At 38.2% G+C, this 23,505-nt stretch overlaps 1 protein-coding gene across 7 annotated transcripts in view; it reads right to left on the reverse strand.

Annotated features, from left to right (window-relative positions):
* Nucleotides 1–23,505, reverse strand: part of EYA4 (EYA transcriptional coactivator and phosphatase 4) — a 141,118-nt gene that overhangs the window by 36,240 nt on the left and 81,373 nt on the right. For all 7 annotated transcript variants that reach the window (XM_069010740.1, XM_069010745.1, XM_069010744.1 and 4 more), the window contains exons 4-5: nt 10,133–10,257; nt 4,019–4,111 (exon numbers count right to left, since the gene is read on the reverse strand). In XM_069010740.1, the coding sequence (XP_068866841.1) occupies nt 4,019–4,111; nt 10,133–10,257 (218 nt within the window). The remainder of the gene's footprint in view (nt 1–4,018; nt 4,112–10,132; nt 10,258–23,505) is intronic.

Consider the following 23,505-nt stretch of genomic DNA (forward strand, 5'->3'; position numbering starts at 1 on the left):
GATCATTTCCTGGATGAGAGCTCACTTAATTAATCAATTGGGTTAAAGCATGTTTACCATGCCACCCCACCTTATGGAAACTACAAAAACATTAATTCCTATTTATTTAAATTACTTGAAATCATCAAAATTCATTTTAAATCAAAATAAATTATCAAAACCTTATAATTTTCAGCAAAAAACTGTCCTGCCTGCTTTATTACTCTTTCCGCATATACCTTATTTTTAAAATTCAGACAATAAAATACAATGCTTTTGGAATGTGTCTGGTTTTAAATTTCCTTGTCTTTTTCCCCAATTTTCCCTGATGATGCTACCAGTTGTAAGGAAGAGAAAAAGGAAAGACTAAAAAATCTGTTCTTTTCACTGTTTCTCTGTAGCTTGTCCCTGCAATTTGTGCACTACATTTTAGACTGTGAGATGTTTGAGAAACACAGAGTGTAAGGCCTACCATAAGAGTATGACCACACCTGTATCTCATAGATGAGACTGCTAATTCTAAGGGTTATTGAACTTTAACAGCTTTGGCTGCTGGATAGCCTCCTAAGTTCTCCCTTCTCTGAGGACTGTTGGCAGGGGGGGAGATGGTGGAAGCAGGTTGCTATGGGTTTTATAACTGCGGCACTTTATATACCCATTTCAATGAATGGGGATAAATGCTCTTTTGTGTTGCTTATGTTAAAAAAAATCAAATTTGTTTATTCTCCAAAAAACTCAAATATTCCTAAGACTTCTCTTCTTGAATTTACCAGAGGAATGCCCTTCAGGGCAGGTATAAGACCCTTGATCTCTCCAGTCCCCATTAACATTGTTTTCAGAGAAGGGACAAGCTGACAGCGAGCTCTTACCAGTTACTCTCCTAGTTCAACTGGTCAAGGTGATTGTGGAGGGTTTAAATGACCATTAAATGTTTTAATAGCATGTGTTGGGTTCAGTATACTAATATGGGCTTGAGTTTTGTAATTTTTCATTACACATCTGGAAAATTCTGTGCAAAAAGGTTAGGTTAAAAGGACCTCATTTAAGTAACATCAAAATCTCTATGCACAAGGGAACCAAATGTAGGTCAAGTAGCAGTGACATTCCCTAACTTCACCTTTATAGCCTTCAGAAATTGTTTTCTTTATCTACAAACTGTATTCTATATCCTGTGTGTAATAAATACTAAGTAAAAACAATGAGAACATGAAATACCTCTCGCACTACTCCATTCAAATGATAAAATAGTTCACAAATTAATCCACTATTGTAAGCAATATGTGCACAGTATTACAGCACATCAGCTGCAACAAATTCACAGTGGATAAAAATCTCAGTTCAGGGCTGCGCACCTCTTCCAATCCTGTGAATGCCACCCCAGTGGGAGTGCGCTGCAGAATCACAGAGCTGCAAACCGAGTACACTGATACTAATTACCAACTATTCTTCTTTAAAGAAAAAGGAGGAGGGAGGGGGGTGCACAACGTGACTCCTCACCCGGCTAACCCATGCCCAGAGGCACAGGTTCTCTCCGGGGCAGCTCTGCAGTACAGGGGAACTGGAGCCCTGAGCATGAGCTACAACACATGGGCTGCAGCCCTGAACAGGATCCTGCCTGATCGCAGCAGCCAGGGTAAGGCCACTAGGGGAACTGCCACTCTAAATTCAAGAGATCTACGTGCTTTATCTTTTCAGCTTTTCAATCAACAGTTCACAGAATCACAGTTTTCTGTGAAGTCTAATCTGTCTCTCCTGCCCTATATCTCACACAATCTGTTTGACCATCACTTACAGATGGTCATTAGGAACAGAGATGACTACTTTACACCCCACAGGGCTCGTTGAGCCTTCTGCTCAGCTCCAGGACAGGTCATGTGTTTTGACTGCCCTTGGAGCATGGAAATCAATTTTAATGGATAGAGTGTTTGAAGGAGTGGTTTTCTGCATTGCAGTCACTCAAATGTGTCTCAGCACCAGGAATTATCTTTTCATTCATGTCTCATTTCATAAAATATAGGGAAGTGCTGGCATTATGATGTTGTCCTAGTTGGGAGTAACACACATATGTACCTCATTTTCAGGAAAAAACAGACTATTCAGTGTTGGGCTTTGTTATGCATTTTTTCAGTTGCAGGTGGCTCATTTGAAATGACATCTGTCTACTTCTGAGCATTTACTGTCTTTGGCAACCCACTAAACTTCCAACTACCCAGTTAGGTTAAAAATCTCAGAGAAGTCCTGCTTTTGCTGAGATTTTACTGCACTTTAGTACTTCTCCCACAAAACTAGACTTAACCAAATTGCCTGATTTGGGAGTACAAGTAAAAGGCAAACGTGAAAGTAATGTATTCAATCTTTAAGAAAGGCTGAGTGTGTTATCAGGGCAGCTCTGCGTCTCGCTCTGGTGATGAAGACTGCACATCACCCAGACAGGCAGACTATTGATTTCCCGCCGAGAATGACTGTACTCATTTAATGCTTGAGTTTCTGCACTAAACTGAGAATCAGGTTCATATTTCTTTTGAGCATGCAGGTGGCTAACAGGCAAAAAAGGATTATGCAAGGATCAAATTCCTGCTTTTTCTTTTTTTTTTTTTTTTTTTTTTTTTGACCCACCAACTTTCCAAATATCCAAAGTGTAGAGATCTCAAGACTTCTTTTGAAGTCAGTGGAAGCTGACGGGTGAGTGGCACCTGGGGAAATCAAGCTGTTACTTATTTATCTAAACCTGAGCTGAAGGCTGCAGTTCCCGGTGCTCCAATGTTGCCTCAGCCATAGAGTACAACTCAGCTGCCTTAAATACATTGCAGAAGTGGATAAAATTTCACCAACAATTAACAAATAGTATAGAGATTTGGATATTTTATGATTTATAATTGTTACTAATAAAATTTTAGCATTGAGTAAAAACAGAGTGAAAAAGAAAAGCTAGATTTTAGCCCAGACTATTTAATTCTTTTATGGAATTTTTTAGCCTTTAAGTTGATGGGGTTCCTTTCAGTATGATGAGGACAATGTTTTCATTTTTTTCTAATCAGAAATAGTAAACGCTTGCTTTAAATCTCACATAATACCTTTCCATTAAATTAGTTTTAAATACTTTTCTGAATAATCAGCTCTTGGGTTTAACTAATGGCTAAAAGACAATTGCAAAAAACATATACCCAATTAAAAAAAAAAAAAAAAAATTGCACAGAAACATTGTGGTTTCCAAAATATTTTAAATAGGGCTTGACTACCTAAGTCTACCAAAGTAGTAGGAGCATCAGTGTGGAGTGGTGATTCATGGCTTTGGTGACATTTCTGTCAGGTCATTACTGAACTGGTATTTCCAGATCCAAAACTTATTCTCCCTCCTCTCCTTGTTAATATTATTATTAGCGGGATTCAACTTAATGACTAGAAGGCAGATTATCTGTGTTTTTCCACAGTTCATCACATTTCAATAATTTATAGGGATCTACTTAAACCACTGTTTGTTTGAATTTTTAAAGAAGTAATTGAAGCCTACGATTACCTAAAGTAAAACTACTTTCTTGGAAAGAAAGTAGCTCATCCCAGTGGAAAGAAAGTAACACGGCAATCTGGTCAGTGTTTAAACTAACACCCTGCTAACAGGAGTAAAAGAATTAGCACTGAGGTATAACCCTTAAGATCTAAAACTGTTCAAATTAGAATTACTGTTACAAATAAAATCCCCTCTTTTTTTCTGACATCATATGAGACTAACACTGAGAAAAAGATCTACAGTACCATAATAACGGTATTACTTTGAGACTTTTGCATACAGCAGTGGTCTTAGGCATCATTAAATCTTCCTTAAGATCACACCTTGTGTAAATTGCTGAGTTGCATTTACAAAATGAAAAAGCTATTATTATTTCTATTATTATTATTATTATTATTATTAGGTATAAAATACTATAATATTTTATAGTAGCTTTGTAAAGATGGCTTCCATGCAAATGTTCATTAGTGAAGGTTATTAAAAGTTGCACTAATGTGAATCTAACAAAATGTTATCTTATTATGGCTTTACCTGACCCAGTAAAAGTGTCAAGCGATCCATCTCCAGTTGTTGTTGTTGTTTCACTGTTGTTCATGGGTTCTGTTTTGACTGCAAGAAGAGACACTACATAGAAGAATAAGTAGATATGAGATTTGACTTCTAGATTTGTACTGGAGTCCTCATGCCAGCCTCACTAGTGGTAGTCCAGCTCGAACAAGCACACATGCAACAGCTTCAACCTTCACTCTAGCACCATACTGAGACAATCGGCAGGAATCTGACAGGAATGCACATTTATCTACACATCTGTGCACTCACCTAGCTATTGGTTTTAGCAACTGGAATATCTTCTGGGGAGATTTCAACCTAAATCTAATTGATTCTAACAATTCCCTAAGAGTAGCACAGAGGAAGGAAATGCTAGCTGTCAAAGGATGTAGCACATAACAAAAATACTTTTTCCTGACAAGTAAAACAATTATAATATGGTTTCACGCTCATACAGAAGCAAATTACTTTCACAGTGTCAGCATGTTGCCTTTCCCTTTCCCCTTTTACAGAGTCTGTGGGGGTCTTTTTGAGCTAGTTCATAGCAAGCAATTTGCCATAAATGAAGAGAGAAGTTTGAAAGAAAAAAAAGCCAAAGAACTAGATTAGGTCAGAAATAACAGCCACGACAAATCAGCTTCTTACTCAGAGGTTATGAAACAGTTTCATCTACTCCGAACTCATCATTTCTTAATGATTATCATGCAGTCTTACCATCCAACCTGTAGCTGAAAGCACAAAAAGCACCACAGAGGCAATAAATATTTTATAGTTTAATTTGTTACCTGGACAGAATTTTGGCATGGGCTTTTGTAATGGAATTTGGGAACCACCAGTCGAATTGATGTGGTGAGAAACAGCAGTAGAGAATACCCTGCAGCTCCTATTAGCAGTCTGACTGGCAAATGTGGAGGCATCAATATATTAATACAATTTCTTCATGAAGGTCAGTAAAGGTTGGGCATGGACATTCATCACGTGCTTATGGATATCACAGGAGTGAGTGGTCAGTGTCCACGGGCACAGAGTGAAGAGGCAATGAGGACCTGCACAGGCAGCTACCACAGTTGCATGCCAGGTATCCAAATTCCGAGGGCACAGCGCGAGATTTGTGAAGAAGCCTTTGCTGTGACAGCCAGCCTGGCAGAGCCCCCCAGCAGGTCTAACATACACCAAGGAAAAGTGTTCTCTGCCAGCTGGTTACCTGATGCCTCTGAGGGGCATCAGCTAAGCTGACCAAAGCTCTCATCTGTCAACATCATCGCATCCACATTTGACTTCACTGGCAACAGTATGGGAAAGGGGGGAATTTCATGTTCTGAGCTGGCAATGTATTTAAAAACTGTGGCTCAGATTCAAGTCATCTAAATCAAACATATAAAAGGTGCCTACTAATCTCCCTTTATGTTTATCTGAGACAGAAAGGTGCTTCCAAAGGTTGATTCAGTCTGAGTATGGCCTGAGCTGCCCTCAAGTTCACCGTCCCTCATACCATCTGCAGAGGAAAAGGCAGTGCATGAGCTAAATAAAGCTCATGGGAAAAATGTCCAGAACAACGCCTACAGACACATTCTGCTATTCGTCCCCGTGTCTGTGAGTGCAGTGAGCTGTTCATTGGGAATTGCACAGCTACCAGTAAAGCTGCTTCTGATGAGCCCTGTGTGAGTTACCTCTCCTACAAAATCACATCCCATTTCCGGTCACACTGCCTAATGTGTGCCTTCCTTACTTCAGGAAGCCACATGGGATGCTTCTGGTGTCTACAACTGTACAAGTGACCTTGCCGAATTCAGAGGGACACCTGTTTAGATCAAGCAGGAGAAATTGGGATGCATTTGCCTCTGTGACTCGTAGAGCTCCCTGCAGCATTACCAGTGCACCAGTGCCAACCAAACCACCTTCTGTACCAGTTAGCACCTTCTGGTTTCAGTTATACATTTGTATCTTCCCATTTACTGTTTGAGATTAAAAAATTTTTGAATGTGTGTCTTTTGAATGTAAACTTCTTTTCATCCTTGTTTCTCTTTCATAAAACTACCATGCCCAAATAGTCTCCCTGCAAGCAGCAGGATATTAATTTAGTATGGAATCATTAAGGAAGAATTTTAGCCACACTTTTTCAAGCTGTTGTGCACTCCTTCTCATTTTGCTAGCTATTATATTTCCATAAAAAAAGAAAAAAAAAGCTGTGACAAAAATTACCCAAAATGAAAAAAAGTAATTCTTAAGAGTAATCAGTCATTCCCATTTCTATAATTATTTGAGAAGGATGTGATTTTATTTTCATCAGATCAATAGAACACATATCAAGAAAAAGTTCAAGGGTCATTTGTCACAAAATGATGGCCTTCACTAAACCTCTCAGTCATGAGGAACATATAAAGTATTTAAATTAATTTATTTGCTAATTACTGCATATGGATGCCTCTATGTACTCCTGCAAAGTCTGGGCTTCTACCTACATGAAAAAAAGTACTTTTTTATCTCTTTCTGTTCAAGAAGGAATTTCACTATTGTCATAGCAAGATACAAATGTTCAATATTGCATCCAGGATGACGGTATGTGCTTAACTGTTATATTGAACAAAACCTTCAGTCATGAATTGAAATGTTTACTTTAGAATTGTATCTAGTTCTGGTTAATGCCAGCTGCAGTGCACTGCCATCAGCAAAAATAGACACTCTCTTTTTTCTTTCCCTGGAAAGCAAAGAATCAAAACCAAAAGAAACTCTCCTGTACTTAACTTGAGGAAAAACATTATATTGGCACTGAGTTTTGTTGAAAAATACATATAGAAAGTGTTTTTAAATGTGCTTGATTTTAAACAGTTCTACTTTTTTGCATTCAGATTTTACGACAGTAAGGAACTCATCAAGGTCCTTCCTCAGTGTAGCTAGAGATTTTGACTATTTTTCTTTAGGTTGTATGTCATTAAACGAAGAGGGGAAAAAGCATGAAGCTACCTTAGGAGAAAAAATTGTAACATTGGTTCAAGAGAACTACTTTTCTTTTTACATATTGAAAGAGTGAAAATAAAATCAAATGCAATCTCTAACTGGAAATACATTTTAGTTGCAGCCGGGATAGGGCAAGCAGCTGTGTGCTGCTTAGTTGCCAGCTGGGCTTAGACCATAGCAACACACAAACAGAGTAGAGCTACCAACATCATCAGGTGCTGGAGCACATGATGTGCAAGGAGACACAAGAAGCTGGGCTAGGAAAAGGAGGCTGAGGGGACAGCTAATTGCTGCCTGCAGCTATCTGATGGGAAGGTGCAAAGAAGGCAAAGAACAAAGACACGCTCATCTCAAAAGGTGCCCTGGGAAACAACAGGTGGGAACAGATACAGGCTGCACTAAGGGAAAAATCCAATTAGATGTAGGAGGAAAAGTCAGTGCTGCCTTGAGCGACATGATCTAACAGCAAAGTTGGCTCTGCTCTGGGCAGTGCTTGGCCCAAATGACCTCCAGGGATCTCATCCAAACTTCATTATTTTAAGGCTAACTCAGAATACAGCTCCCAGCAAGCAACAGCTTCTACAAAATACCTTCTTTACTTGATGAAAGGATGTAGCAGACCAAAATGACTGCTACTCTGCTGACCTGTTTTGTTCTTTTTTTCTCTAAAACATCGCTCTATGTTAAGGACTGAAAATGAATGCAGAGTTTTAGGGGCAAGCAGTGGAGGACATGCAAGCATGAAGGAGGACAAGCAAGTGCAACAGATATTATAGCAAACAAATCTGATTTTAAAAGCTCATGTAAAACAATAAACCACACAGCTTTTCACAGGGTTTTCCTGGGAATATATTCAACTAGAAGCACAATTCTAAACATTCTACTGCCTATGGAAAATCAGATTTAATACAAGTAACACATTGTATTTCCTCGCTACTAATAATGAGGACTTACAATTGTTACCTTCCATATTTATCTGAACATGCTGAACAGTTAAATGAGGTGACAGACTAAGTTATCTCAATCCTTCCTTAAACTTAAATTCTTGTAACTGAGCAGGAGCATTCACATGGAACGAGTTATTCTAGTGCAAATGATCTTTTGTGCTCAAGTCAAGTTTTGGGTTTTTTGTAAATTTTCTTTGCATATGTGTTTTGCAAATGGCAAGCTAATTCTGAGGCATTTTTTTAAAAGGCAAGCTTTTGAAATCTTCCTAACTTTAGTCCAAACCTGCACAACTTAAGCACCTGTGTAACGACTTGTAGAGAAATATGGTTGTGCATGTTTACACTTATGATTAATCCCATAAGTACTGCAACAATGTCGCATAGAGAGTTATTATTGATCCTTACAACTTATGACAATTCATAATACATGTCAGGAAACCCAAAAATGAAAACAACAGCTTGAAAAATTTGGCCAAAATTTTGTAAAGTGGCAAGTTACATGCGGCAGCACATCAGACATAAGCTTTGATTAATAGTGAAAGTCATAGGAGAAGTAAGAACAATACTGACATCCTTGGCTTGTGCTCAGGTAATCATGAAATGCTCTGCTTAAAAATAAAAGAAAAGCAAATGGGCATTCTGCAAAAATTCCATTGGTCTGATTTCCACCAATGCTGACTACTGGCAATTTCCAGCAATGCTGAGCACCCTGAGACAATCCCAGCCACTCAAAGCATGTAGACAGCTAAGCTAATTATAAGCGAGTTAAATTCTCCTTGCTCATCAAATGACTTTCAAAGCTTGTTGCAACTTCCTAACAGTTTTCTGGCTGTGGGAAAAGCCTTTGAGAGAGGATAGGGAAAAAAGGCACAGGGGTTGGGGGGGAACCCCATGAGAACATTCAAACTGCATAACAAAAGACCAGAGCAAAGGCAGAGAACGTCACACAGCAGTCATGGAGACACACCACACGCATGCACTGTACCAGGGTCTCTCATACTTGTTGCAGAGGAGGGAGTACTGCAACTCAGCAACCAGTCTGCAGTATTTAACACAGTCATGTTGTCTCCTGAGAACAGGAATGGTACAACAGTTCATTCCCCCAATGTCTGTTCAGCGTAAATGAACAGTCTTCAAGGCAAATCAGTGTTTCAGCACTTTAGGTCGAGTCTTTTAACGGAACTGTATTGTTTTTATGGGTATTATTTTAACTGGTTTATTTATGCACATTGTATAATATAGAGGCACCTACTGAAGAACTGTTACTACTGCTCTTCAACAACATGCTTGAAGTTTTCTCTTTATGCTGGAATAAGGATTCTATTCAGCCCTTCTTTGTGAGCTGTTACCCTCACAGGCACATCCAATTTTTATTGACATTGATAGACTTTTATTTAAACAGGGTAAGTGATTAAATGCTCTACCTTGTGGCCAGAAAGAACAAAGAAAAAACATTTTCTTAGTGCCAACTGCTAAAATAGACAGCAATGTATAAACTCTAAAAAAGAAACTCTAGTTTGACTCATATCCACAGTGTCACTCTCATGGACTGCACCTCAGAATGTGGCACCCTATCTCCCACTGCTCCAATTCAGCTACGGCAGAACTGATTTTCTGAAAGCAGTGGAATATCTGTGTTGTAGCTGCATGGCAGCGCTGTCCCTGCAGTATCACCTACAGTAGTAATGACCAGGGAGGGAAATCTAACGATCCCTTTATTGCAAACTTTCATTGCCTCCCAAGAAATGGAATTGATCAGCAAAAAAAGTTACATAAGTGTAATTTTGATGTACTTCTCTTGACAGCGATTTTAATTTAACCTAAATGCATATAGCTCGGGGTATAAGTGTAAATTAGTACTCATCAAGGAAGTATGACACAGAAAATTCAATTTATTTCATAAGCTACCAACAGGTATGAGCAAACATTTAACACTGTGTTGAAAGCAATCATTCAAAAATTTTCCTTATTTCATCTATGCACCTTGTTTCAGTTCTGCCTCTTATTTCAGTTGGTGCAAATCAAAGAAGTGACGTAGGAATTAGAAATTTACACTTGTATGACTGCCAATGTTCCATAATTCCTGCTGGATTTATTAATGGGTATATGGTAATTCTGGAAATTATGGTAAAAATGCATATGACTAAAAACTAGCCAAACTTTCTACGTGCTAGCTGTGTCTTATACTTACCTCCTGTTCCATTTGTTGTGACTGATGTGCTACTGAGATTAGATTTATCCAGTTTGGAACTACCTGGTGCATCACTACTTCCAACAAGATTATGAGGACTTGCTAGATCCTGCATTTCCATAGACCTGTTAAAAACCAAGGTGACAGTATTAATGCATTGTGATACTATCTAAAATAAACTGCTTTTTCTGTAATAACTTTTTTTTTGTTTTAATATGGAGAGTGTGAAATGCAGCCAGATTAACAAATAAATACAGGTTCCTTTGACATCTTTGTTTTTCACCAAACCTAGGAAAGTAGGTAACAGCAACAGTGCCACTATATTTCACTTCTCCTTTAGGTATTATGAAGTGACACAGGCTTATGAAACTGCCACTGAAACACACTACAGAAACTCTGCATGAGGTAGCATACATATGTGGGTGGACAGATGGAGAGATAAATGAACAAATTCAGGTACACAGGTATTTCTTAGAAGAAAATAGAGAAATTAGGTGAAAAGTCAGGCATTACATAGCTGAAACAGGAACTTCTGCCTCTCATTATCTGTATTCCAACCACCAGCAGTCACTACATCCACACTAATTCACAGGAACAGACCATACGAGTGAACAAACAGAACTTTCATGTGCATCTGGAATACTCTTTACTCCTAAAAATGTGTATATTCTTCTTGGATCACTTGATATTTGTTTTCTTCTGCATAATTTCTGGGAAGCTTGCAAAATGTCAAGCGGATTTAGACTGCAATGAATTCCAGCATCACGGTTACACTGCAGGCCTGTAGATGTCTTTCATGCAGTGACAACAGATCTGCCTTTCTCAGACAAAGACAGAGCAGACAAGGAGCATTTCTTAGACCGGTAATTGCAATCCAATTTGCAGAGTGTGTGCTCGCCTATTCCTTGCTTCATTTATATATTAATGACACAGGAATTTTTTTCCCCCAGAGAAACAATTTTGCTATATATAAGCAAAGTTGCCAGCCCATCTGTAACAGGAGAATGATTTACCATATGTATAGTCCAAAGGCCAACAGAAAGATAGTCTTACAGAGCTGTAAAAGCCCCATTAGATTGTAGAAGGCTGAGATGGTGAGGAATGAGATGAACAGTTGGAATGGTTCAGTAAGACAACAGCTCCCAGGTATTCATATTCTGACCAGGACAATCAATGACAAATTGTTAAGGTGACACTCAACATCTTAAGTATTTACTTCAAGTTTCACTTTGAAACTGCCTATCTTCTGTGCTCCACACATCCTCCTCTGTGGAAAAACAAACAAACAAACAAAACTACACTACCTATCCATGAAATATGGGTCTGCTGTCTGAATCTGTTTTTATCCCCTCCAGAAAATGAAATTATCTGACATTTTGTGCTCCTAATTCTGCTGATCTCCTGGATGCTTTATTCCCTCACATAACATTCATTTAACCCAAGACACAGATTCAGACCTTTCATATCTTGAATATATACAAGGAAATGTAGAAGATACTACATCTCAACTGAGAAAATGAATGAAGGCCACATGAAGCAAAAAATCTCATTTACTCAAGTAAATGCCTGAGACAACCATGACATGTACTGCTAAGTCACTGGAAGAGCCTCCCCAGCAGCACTCTGGATGAGCAGGAAAAACCTGGTGTTGCTGGAGGCCATGCATCAGCAGGTAAGAATTTTACAGCCATATTCAAGGAAATGCAAAGGCATAAACTGCGACTCGAACTGTGTTGAACAAAATTTCTTCATCTAATTGTATATATATTTCTGCACATCTGTCAGCAGCGCGTTATATTTATTGTCTACTGGAAATATGATCAGTGTTAGATGAAATGAACTCAAGTTGTTTACAAATCTGCCAGGTTTTGTTTAGCAGTTTCTGTACAAGGATAGCAGCTAAAGGTTAAAAAAAGTCTATGAGTTTCCATCTTCTATGTACTTAAGGGAGCAGAAGAATGCTACACAAAATAAACAATGTGTGTTTCATTGCATATACAGCGTAATGCTCCCCACGTGTTCACTTGGCAGTTTTAAATATCATGATTTCCTGTTCAAGTATGATCAGCACACAGATGCCTAATGGGCAGTTCCAGGTTAGAAAGTTTACACGTGTTCTTTTTTCCCTTGGTTAGCATGAAAGTTGCAATAATTTCTTTTCAGACAAGCATATATCATTCCCAAAGATTCAAATTTCATAAGCAAAATCACTGGCTCACCCACCTAGTGTATTTAAGAAGTATTCATCTTTAACACTTTTCACAGTCAAATGAATCAAGTTTTCTTAATCTTAATCAAATCAGATTTTTTTAATCAGAAAACTAGGTCCATTAAGTCTCATTTTCTTGGCAAAGAATATAAACAATCAAATATTGTAAAAGGAATACTCTTTGTTTCAAACTAGCATGAACCATTCTGTGCAGAGAAGTATTTTTATCACCCTAATTTATTTTGTATAACAAACGGCATCCCAGTCCACAGACATGACAATTTAATTAACTAAAATTATTTTAAAAGTAGTGCATTCACAAATAAATAGTTTTTCTGCACAAGTAAAAGACATCTTGCACTTATTGGTAGCTTATTAAGAATAAAAAGGATATCCAAACCAATAAAAAGTTTCACAAAACCATGTGTATGCATTGTGCTATCCTGGGTGCTCCATCCTGTGTGAACAAGTACAGGGATTACTTTAATATATCCCTATGTGATTTATTTACAGAACTGCACGTTACCTTCCGTGTAACACATATTATTAAATTCACTTTTCTGGATGCATTTAGTTTACCTCTAGCCTAAAAAATTCTCAGGAAGATGCTACAGGCTTACTAAAATCTTATCTTTCAGTGAATGGAGGATTCAGGAAAAATGTTTAGTAAAATGGATGAAATAATTCCAACATCTTGAATTCATTTCGTCAAACTAAATGTTTATCAGAGTCCTGCTTTCACTGACTTAATCAGAAGCAGGTTCAGGTTCAGTATGTGCTTTCCTGCACTAAAAAAATTTTAAAAGAAATCTCTGAAGGAGTAATTAATACTTCTAAGTTCACGCAGCTATTTATCAAAAACTGCTTTCTAGTAAATGCAGTGCATTCCAATTTAGATGGAATAAAGTTTATTGTTAAAGGTGCTTAAAAAACTACACTGTACAATTTTATTTTCCATATTTTGTTTCTCTGCCAGGCACACAACTGTTTGAGCTTTAGTTTTCCCCCTCCTGTGATGTCTCAGACTGATTTGTAGAATAATTAAGTAAAATTCTACATTGTATAAAAAGATACATTTTGACAGAAAACGGATTGCTTGGTAAGAAGATGTTTTAATTATCTCTTGATTGTTTGAAGAAGGTTTGCATTATTCCCAGCTTCTGAGCAAAAACCTGAAACCTGGCAAGCCAGATTTGTCTTTTATTCTGCTTTGGCTGTGCTTAAAGTCTTTGAAAGTTGGTATTTGCATGTGCTTAGTGGATCATTTCAGGGGCTTACTAGAAAACTCTCTAAAATATCCCATTTCACAGAACAGTCTCCCAGATCTCAGTGGGCTTTAACTCCAACCTGTGGACAGCCCTACCCAACTGAGGACGGTTTGAATCAAAAATATATCTGTGTGGGAATTCTGAGCCTTCCCCATTAGAGCGTATCCTGTTGCCTGGCTTGGAGTTATATCTTTTCAAGGGTTACCCTCTGCTCAGAAGTGGATTAAGGAACAGCATCCAAAGAGGCAAATTCCACCCTCTTCTGTCCCATCTTTACAAGTGTGGATGAACAGAACTTGTGCCCTACCCCAGACCACTAGAGTGCACAGCCCAGCACCATAACCCAACCTTGCACAGGAAGGTGTAACTAGGACTAATTATGATTGCCCCACTGGAGAACTGCATCTCTGTACTTCTGTATAGCTTTCACTTGTGTTGTTTTAAAGGTAAAAAGCTTAAGCTTTGCTTCTATGATTGTGGTTTTTAAAATTCCTCTTCTATTTTCCCCCTTCGTTACAATCACATATCCATTTGTGCACTGCATTTTTTTCAGCAGAGATAAAATTTATTTTCAGAAAATCTGGGTTGTTATAACTCTGTTATCCATCTGAATTTCCAGTTTAACTATTATGAAGGTGGAATAAGAGCTGGGTCCTTCCACAGCTTGTAACTAGCTTGGTTACTTACTAATTCTACAAGTAGATTCTACATAATTTTCTTGAAAGAGATGATGTTTTAAAATGTAACCTTTTTGCTACATAATCCAGTTCAATTTTTTTTACCAACAAGACCAAATGTATGAAATAATTCATCAAAGATTTATAAAGGAATAAATATTCTAACATGAAAACAAAGTACTTCAAATGCCAGCCTAACTGGACATTTTACAAATACCAATTCTTCTGTGAAGAATTTGAAGCAAATCCAAATTACATCAGAACTGAAAGAAGGACTGGATGGAGGCTATTTAAAATTGAATAATTTAATTTAGTTTATAAATAATCATAACAAAAATTTTTAAAGTATGCTAAATTCTTTGATAAGAAATTTGCCACATACGTTTCTTTAGCAGAATCTCACTAAACTTCATTGTGACAAAAACGTACATTATTATTTTTATTGCTGCTGTTATTATTATTACTACCATTATTATTATTGTTGTTAGGTTAGTTTCCCCCGCTTTTCTTGTATCACTCCCATCATAACCCCAGTTCTTAAACAGTCCATACTTTCTCACAGAAAGCTGGGGTCTTGTCCAATTAAATAGCAGCTACCCTGTTCTGAAATGAAACAAACATGGAATTTCTCTTTGATTAAAATCAACTTCTAGTACAATAGGAAAGTTGGATAATAGAACTGTTCAAACTCTGCTAACTCTGCTTCCTACTTGTATCAGCTCAGCTCTCAGACCTATTGCACTGTTTTGAATACAAGTGGAGTAATTTCTTTTCTCATTTCCCACATAAATTTTTTTAGGCAGATCTTTCAGCCATGTCCTGAACAGGACTAGTGAGCTCACCTCTCTTTCATACACAGTCTGAACTAGCTTATACAAGCCTTTATTCTGATGAAAACAATTAAAATGGATGCGCAAACACAAATGTCATTTATTCGATACATAAAATCTGGAACAAAGTTTAAAACAATCAATAATTTAGATAACACCATATTTATAAAGGGCTTTCTTCTACTGTTTTGGATTTTTGTTTTGTTTGGTTTTTTTAAATCCGCATTTACACATTACACTCATAGTTAAGCCAGATATTTTTCATGTTTACTCGTGCCTGCAAGGACTGTAAATAATGCAATTAAAAAGAAGTTACACCTACCCTTTCAAAGACTACAGTGGGCACTAAGAAAGATGAAAGAGAGAGAGATTCTGGATGATGAACAAGTTTCCAAGGAATATACAGTTGTATACAAATACATGTACACCAACACACAGATACATCCAGTCTTATAATAATTCTTTGGTCCTCAATATACACACAGACATGTGTCTAAATGTATGCACAAGAGAAAACTTCCCAACACCTTTCCACAGAAGATCTCTGCCATAGTACAACACAACACACAGCTGAAGAAAACTCCTCAAAGGAGTAACATTTCCAGTCATTTCACCAACCCCAAAATATAAGCTAGCATTTTCTTTTCCAGGTGCTTTTACACTGTATTTGACAGCCTTTGGCTTTTTTTCTTTTTTTTTGTCACTGTAAAAGGTAAGGAAGGAAGTGCAAAACCAATGAGGTAAGTTTGTTCCATTGAGACGACTACCCCTCTTGTTTTCCCTGGCTCATCAAGCCCACCTATGGATCTTCTTAAGCTCTGTAGACAGCCAAAAAACAGAACTTTTGCTATTCTAGGCAGAATATCGCAAAAGCTGCCCCTCCAACACACAAGTTCTGGGAGCTTGCCAGAGTTAAAAACAAATAATAGGACTGGACATTAGCAAGACCTCCTTCCCACTCTCCTTGAGGCCTCCTTTCTTAACTTGTAAAGCAATACAGTGCTAAGAAACAGTAAAATAATGTCATGTTATATTGATAAAACCAGCAAATGCTCCTTAGAGTTTTATTTTATTACTTTTTTTTTTTTTAACAGTACAGAAAACAAGTGCTGAACTTTTTGCAACCATTTGGGGATGGGAGGTAGATTACGGCTGTATAATTTCTGTTTCTTATGTGTTTGCAAGAACAGTGTCAGCATTCATACCAAAAAAGTAGTGGAAAGAGGCAAAAGCAAAGTCACATTGGTATTCCAAAAATAAAAATACTTCCGTCAATCTACAACCAATGTCCGACAGAGGGTATCGAAGAGAGGCAACCTTAGTGAAACAAATAATTAGAACATCCAAGTTTTTCTACCATGTTAAGGAATACCACGTAGGTAATAAAAATATCACAAGGTAGAGCTTTGCAAAACTGTAAGTATAAAGTCAGGACTGTAGTAGACTCCCGATGGACTATTTAATACAAGCTGGAATATCACCATGCAGCTTCCCAGCACATGAGTTCAAGCTCACAGGGAAAGAACCCATACCCAGATATTGCAATAACTGCACCGTGGAGAGGGTCCTTCTAGTACAAAGGAACAATCATTTGAGGAAAATTCAAAAGTGCCTGATTTTGTTTAACAGCTTTTTCGATCCCAAATAAACTGCTTGTCTTACAGAGGATGGGACTCCTTAGATAATTCTTTGGGGCATAAAGGGGCACAGGTTGTGATTGCTTCTCAGTTTTTGTTTCCTGCCTATTGTCCTCTTGACTATTCAAGCTCTAATACCAGGAGAAAAAATCCTCCTGCAGACAGTATTACTTTACAGGAGCTGTCTGACAGGCAGACAGTGTTAGTGCCTGGGATGCACTTGAGGCAGAGGGCTCAGCCGAGAACGTGGGCGAGCAGGTTTGGTGACAAAGGCCAGCATTGTAGCTTGCCCCCTCACACCATTCACAGCTAAAGACATCGATTTTAACAGCGCTGCAGCTTCTTCCTCACCCCCCATTCCCATTTCCCCAGTTAAGCTTTTGTTATCACCCTCCCTTTTTTGACCCTGTGCCACCTTGAGCTTCTCTGTGCTTCCTAACAATTAGGTGTAGATATTTTTTGTCTTTATTAAATCTATGCTTCTCTCTTTTCTCACTGCATGAGCAACTGCCAAAGGCTGAAGCTTTTGTTAATCTAGTATATGGCTACTGCTATAGTAATAAGATATTATTTTTGTACTGAAAGGGATATATGTATTTGTTCTTTGTGACTCAAGTGAGAAGATATGAATAAATACTGTGAAAGATAATTGCTTACAAATTCAAGTTTCTTTTTGCCAGAAAGAAAAACTTGTGTTCTTGTGCCTGGAAATGAAAAGTTTAGGTTTGCTCTCATGGTGATTAAACACACCAATGAGTTTAGACAGGCTTGATTGTTGTGCTACATAATTGCTGAAAACTATTATTTGCTTAAAGGTCAGTAACTGCATGGTTTTCCTTCTTTCTGATTGACTGACACATTTTATTTCAGTTTAATGTCATTTAATGTGGTTTCCAGAAAACCACAGAAAACAGTCTATTGTAGTGCAGTTCAGCCAGCCACAAATCCACATTACATTAATTTATCACTGCTTTCACTTTTATTGGGAATGAATGTCATTTCCCTGTCACAATTAAAAGACAATGTAAAATTAATTTGGATTTCCACACTTTTGGATAAAACATAGAATAATATCTAGGAGCCATTTCTGGATTTTCCTGTTGGACATGTAGCTGACTTGTCCAAAGCCAACAAGGACTAAAATAAATAAATAAAAATCAAGACAAATCAGGGGGAGTGGAACATACTAAGTTATTTACCCCAGCATAAACTTCCAGGCCACCCTCTCTATTCTAAGGAGGTTGTTAAATTACAAAACACAGATTCAGAGTAGGGAAATAGTCAGGCTGACACTGAAAAGGTAAATAATGGGAGGCACTTTTTGTCCATATGCTTCTATTCCACCTTTTCTCTCCACTCTGAAGTTTAAGATTGGCTTGAGTTGATGAAGGCAAATGGTAGTTTTATATGGGAAACTGTTATACTGTGATATAATAAACTGATGCACACACAAAAAGCAAAGCTATGCAGAGCAATACCTTTTGGCCAGCTGGATCCCAGCCTTTGAGATCTCTTTTCTGGACTATGTGACAGCCACAGTTTTGATGGGATGCAATTTTAGCTCGTGGTTTACACTCCAGTCACTGGAGGAAGTATCTGGAAAGAAGTAATGTGGTGTCTGAATAGATAATTCCCATCTTCTTATGGAAAAAGGCAGCTGGTTGGAGAAAACCAGTCCAGGAGCCAGAGAGACAGCATCTAAACAAATAAGTGTCAAGGACCAGGGACTGAAGGAATGGCAGACAGAAGGGCTGGGTGCTCAATTCTCTTACTACAAGTACAGGCTGAGGCCGGCCCATCCCAAGCCTGGACATGTGAACAGAAAACACATAAAGGTACACAGGCACCTGCTACTTAAAAAAAAAGAAAAAAAAAAAAAAGACTGAAGTGGGTTTTGAAGTCCTTATGTGAGTATTCAAATAAACCAAAAATGAATTTGACACCACTGTTCCATGGGGAGCTTGTCAAGTATCCAACTTACATGAAATATAAACTATCAGTTTACAGATACATAAGATCTAAATGCAAGTCTTTGGATCACAGGGCCACATTTTCAAAGAGTAGTTCACCCAACAGCTTCTGATCACTTCCAGATGTGACGGGCACTTGCAAATGATGTGGTTCTGACAACATGATGTGCTGTGTCATAAACAAATAACAAACACTTCTGTGGAGATGGCTGGAATGCAAACAGCAAGCCTGTGGCCTTCCCCCCTATGCCACCACTTCTGCAGAACAACTGCTCAGAGTCACATCTGAAAAATCTGCTGGAAATTTCAGCATCCCTTCTACATCTGTGACAGATGATCTGGTCGGACCTAAGGTAACAAACCCAGTGACTGAAGAATCTCACAGTCTTTGGTGGTTTTGAGTTTGATTTGAGCAACAAAACCTGTTTCTCATATATAGAGAGGAATGTGGAGATGACCAGCTCTGCCAATTACTAGCCTGTTGCTAATATGTCCTTTGTAAAACACAGCCTTCAAAATGACACTGCTTACTGCAGTGAAAATATTATGAATTTAAATATAATAATGTCAACTCTATTCAAGTCAGACAATATTTAAGCAAATCTAAAATTGGGAAATCGGGGATGAAGGGCTGGGAATTTTGCTGTTGGCTTCAGTGTAGCCTGGACGGTATGATGTAAGTGTGAACACATATTTTCATTAAAAAAAAGAGCAAGGGGAAGGTTGTGTCTGACTCACCCTAAATTGAGATGTCTGTTGTATTTCAAACTAGTTATTGTAACGTGGTTCTTCTTCAGCAGGAAATGTCCAAAGGGAAAGAAACTTTCAGGTGTGCTGTATTAAGAGTGACCATACCTCATTTCAATGTAATTTCTTTAGCCACCAGTACAGGGGCCTTGCAAGAACTTCATCAGCTTCCAGAAAGGACGAGTTATGATGACAGACTCGGCAGAATACAGGAGTTGCCAAAAGCTTGTATTTTCATTCTCTATTCATATTTTAATGCAAATGTTCTGAATCTTCTCTTGGTAAATATAAAATGCAGAGAGTTACTGGCAAGCAGTCCTAACGTGGGAAACATTAACACATCTCACTTTTAACAGTGAAGTTCCCCTTGTAAGTTAAACCCGATCTGAATCTTGGCTCCCAAGACAAATATTCTGTAGTTTACCTCATGTGGAGCACATTATGTTTGGCTCCAAAAGAGTTTGTGTCAAAAGCAATTATTTCTGTTCTCTAATCGCAGTCCCAACAATGAGTTTGGTTTAGAATATAAAACAAATATATGCAACTTGCTGACTGCCTGATGCCTTAACTGCTTCAGCATCTGATCTCTGCTGTAAGATATAGCTGAGCACAGCCATTCTGGATGGCAAGGTACACTAGGTGTGTTGCACACATCCCTTGTCATTTTGCCCAGGGTGACCTTATTGCCTGGAAGAATCTGAAAGAACTTTACATAACTAATTACACTCCAAACAAATTCCAGTATTCTGAGCAAGAAGAGGATGATGCTCTGATAAATGCACCAATGCTGGCTGCTCTTTAAAATGGATATAAAATGACTACACTTCATTTTGCTTTGCTGTCTGATTTCCCCAGGTTATTTTATAATTTGAAACTTAAAGCATACACACCTTTTTCATTTGGGGTGAAGTAGGTGACTTTTCTAAGACTTAATAAATACGTGTCGCTGAGAACTCTGGGGCACAGTTCCCCTTCCCTGAATTATCCCCTGGGGCCACAAGAAGGGGCAGGTAGCAGCTGCAAATCTGTAACACCTCCAGTTCCAGCTCAGCCTGCATGCAGATAACCCAGCCACCAGGCCAGGGCATACCTGCCTGCCTGACCAGAGTCACGGGAGTGGGGCGCCAGCAGAGCCACTGCTCCAGCCCTCACTGCCTCAGCACGCACAGAGCAGCCCTGGGAACCAGCCTGTCTGCTGGTAAGCCTCATTTATATCTCCCTCTGATCAAAACATGGTTTACACCAAATGGTTGGATCCCACCAAGACTTCTGACATAATGCTTAGCCTTTTAAAATCATTAAATATCCACTTCTGTCCAAGTACTGAGGGAAAAACAAGGTGGCAGGAGACAAGCCCTGCAGTGCTGTTGGTTTTTAAGTTCACCCACAACCATGTTGCAGATGTAAGACTGAAACTTTACTGCATTTAGCACAGGTTCCCCACTGGTTCCCCAAGAACCTGGTTTGCAGGGCAGGGTGCGAGGTGTTCATAACAAAATGATTGCTTTTTATAATACAATTATTCTTGTTTCTCAGCAAATGCTAAAGTATTGCTGTTGGGAAACATGGTATAATAATGAAATTCTAAGAGGGATGAATGTACTTCTCTGGTACTATTTTGAGAAAGTCATGAAAAGCACTACATCTTTGGGAGCACAGGGGTTTATTTTCTATTTAATTTAATCTACATAATTAGAAGGAAAATAAGACATAAGCCTGAAATAACATAGGAATAAAACATGATCTTATGTCTAGTCACCTGCCAATTACTTCTACACTGAAAAGCAAATAAAATCCCAAAACCCTTAAAAATTAAAGTGACAGAGATTTAGTTGTAAATTGAAACAGAACTTAAACAGAATTAATCAAACAGGATGTTCTCCCTCTCTGCCCTCTTCTACACTTGCCCCACACAATAAATAATTCTGTTAAAAAGTTGATCTGTGAAATTGCTTTATTTATTTGGGCACTGCATATGCCTTTCTCCATAGCTCTGCCAAACATACCTTCCCACAGACTTGCTGCTTCAGTCCTGGGCCTCTCTTAAATGGCAGACACAAATCCCCTATGAATTAGATTGAGACCATCTTGCTAATTTTCACATTTAACCAAATCCAGATTTGTACTTATATTTTCAAAGGTGGATGGCTAGTGGAAGGCAAGTATATTTCATGCTTCAAGGGGAGGTAAAGTTACTTCTGCTCTACAAATGACATTAAGAAATTCCCAGAGAAATTTGACAATAATATGAACTCAGATCACAGTAAATTACATCACTTGGAAGCTAAACTGGAGAACTAAGTCCAGAATTGCCAACAAAACTCAAGACGCACATTGGAATATATGGAAAGCTTTGCGATGACTAACAGAAAGGAGCCTGCACAGGCATCTTGTGAGACTAATAAAGAACCTTATCAGTTTGGTTTTTTTAATAAAAGTATTCAAAAGGAGAAGATAGAACAGACAGACCATCTGCAATGTAACCACATAAAAGACCCCTGGGCAAATCCAAACCCATTAGCAGAAGTGCTTGACAAATCTGCCAGAGAGCCAGATGCTGCTTATGGAGCAGCCTCTTTCCCTCCTTGTCATATGGATCCTCTGACTTCCGTTCCCAGAGGAGAACAGCACTGACTGTTGCTCAGACTAAGCTGCGTGTGGAGGGAGCTCAGGTACAGAATTGCTCTGATAAGGCTGTCTTAACATAAGGAGGGGAGGCAAAGCCTAAAATATTACAACAGGTTTAACACACATTTGTGTAACGTGTGGAAGATGCAGATGTTAGAAAAAAAGAAAGCAAACTTGCAGTTACCTTATTTGCATGTGGTCTCTTTTTATCTGGATTTTTTTTTTGTTCATTCTTGTCCTTAGCTGGGATAGAGTTAATTTCTTCTCAGTAGCTGTTGCAGTGCTGTTTTGGATTCAGCATGAGAATGTTTTGGTTTTGGTAAGTCGTGTTTATCCCAAGTCAGGGACTCTTTCCTTTCGCATCCCATGCTCTGCCAGTGAGGAGGTAGGCAAAAAAGATGGGAGGGACCGTAATTGGGACAGGTGACCTGAATGGGCCAAAGGGATATCCCACACCATAGAATATCATGCCCAGTGTATAAACTGGAGGAGTTATCTGGAAGTGGGAGTTATCTGAGTTCTGAGAGGGGGTCTGGCATTAGTCAGCAGACAGTGAGGAACTCTGCATCACTTTTTTGTAGTGTTTAGGGTCTGGATTTTTTTTTTATTATCATTTATTATTATTATTTACTGTGATTACATATTCTACTTTTTTTCAATTATTAAATTGTTTTATCTCAAGCTACAAGTTTTACTTTTGATTCTTGTCACCATTCCACTGGGGTGGAATGTGGGGGGTGAGGTGAGAGAGAGGTTGCATGGTGCTTGGCTGCTAGCTGGGCATAAACCATGACAATTCTATTTTTATTTCCTACTTATTTTTTCTCTAATGACTGATCAAGGCCTTGCAGGAAGATGAATTGTGATATGTTAAATATGAGCACAACATACTAACTGCATGGTGTTAGTTAAATGCTTACTGAGTACATAAGACTGACTGATGGCATTTAAAACATGAAACATCTAGCCAAGAAATTACACTTAAAAATATTTGAGGAAAAATGTGATTCATATAAAAATCAACCTGCACCAATCTCAGAACAAGTGGTTTGGATCTCAATGGCCATTTTCTTTTCATTGTCTACATTCTTCTCAGAATTTTTCCAGCTATATTTGAAGTGCAAAGTAGGTGGAATCAAATACTTTTACTATTCAGGCTCACCAATGGTAAAATATATTTAGAGTATACAAGAGGTCAAAGAAGCTGGAACAGAGTCTGAATTAGTTCTCCTGTGTACTGCTGTAATGTGATATGACAGAGAAGAAAATAGTCCACAGGAGAAAGAAACAGAGCTCCTTCTCATTGTGATTACATGTGCTGCACACATAAGAAGAACAAACACTGTCATTTTATGGCTCAAAATCCAGTTAAATTTTAGGATAAGACTTTAAGACATTACTGGATTA

The sequence above is a fragment of the Aphelocoma coerulescens genome, chromosome 3 (assembly GCF_041296385.1).
Source record: "Aphelocoma coerulescens isolate FSJ_1873_10779 chromosome 3, UR_Acoe_1.0, whole genome shotgun sequence".
NCBI classification, from domain to species: Eukaryota; Metazoa; Chordata; class Aves; order Passeriformes; family Corvidae; genus Aphelocoma; species Aphelocoma coerulescens.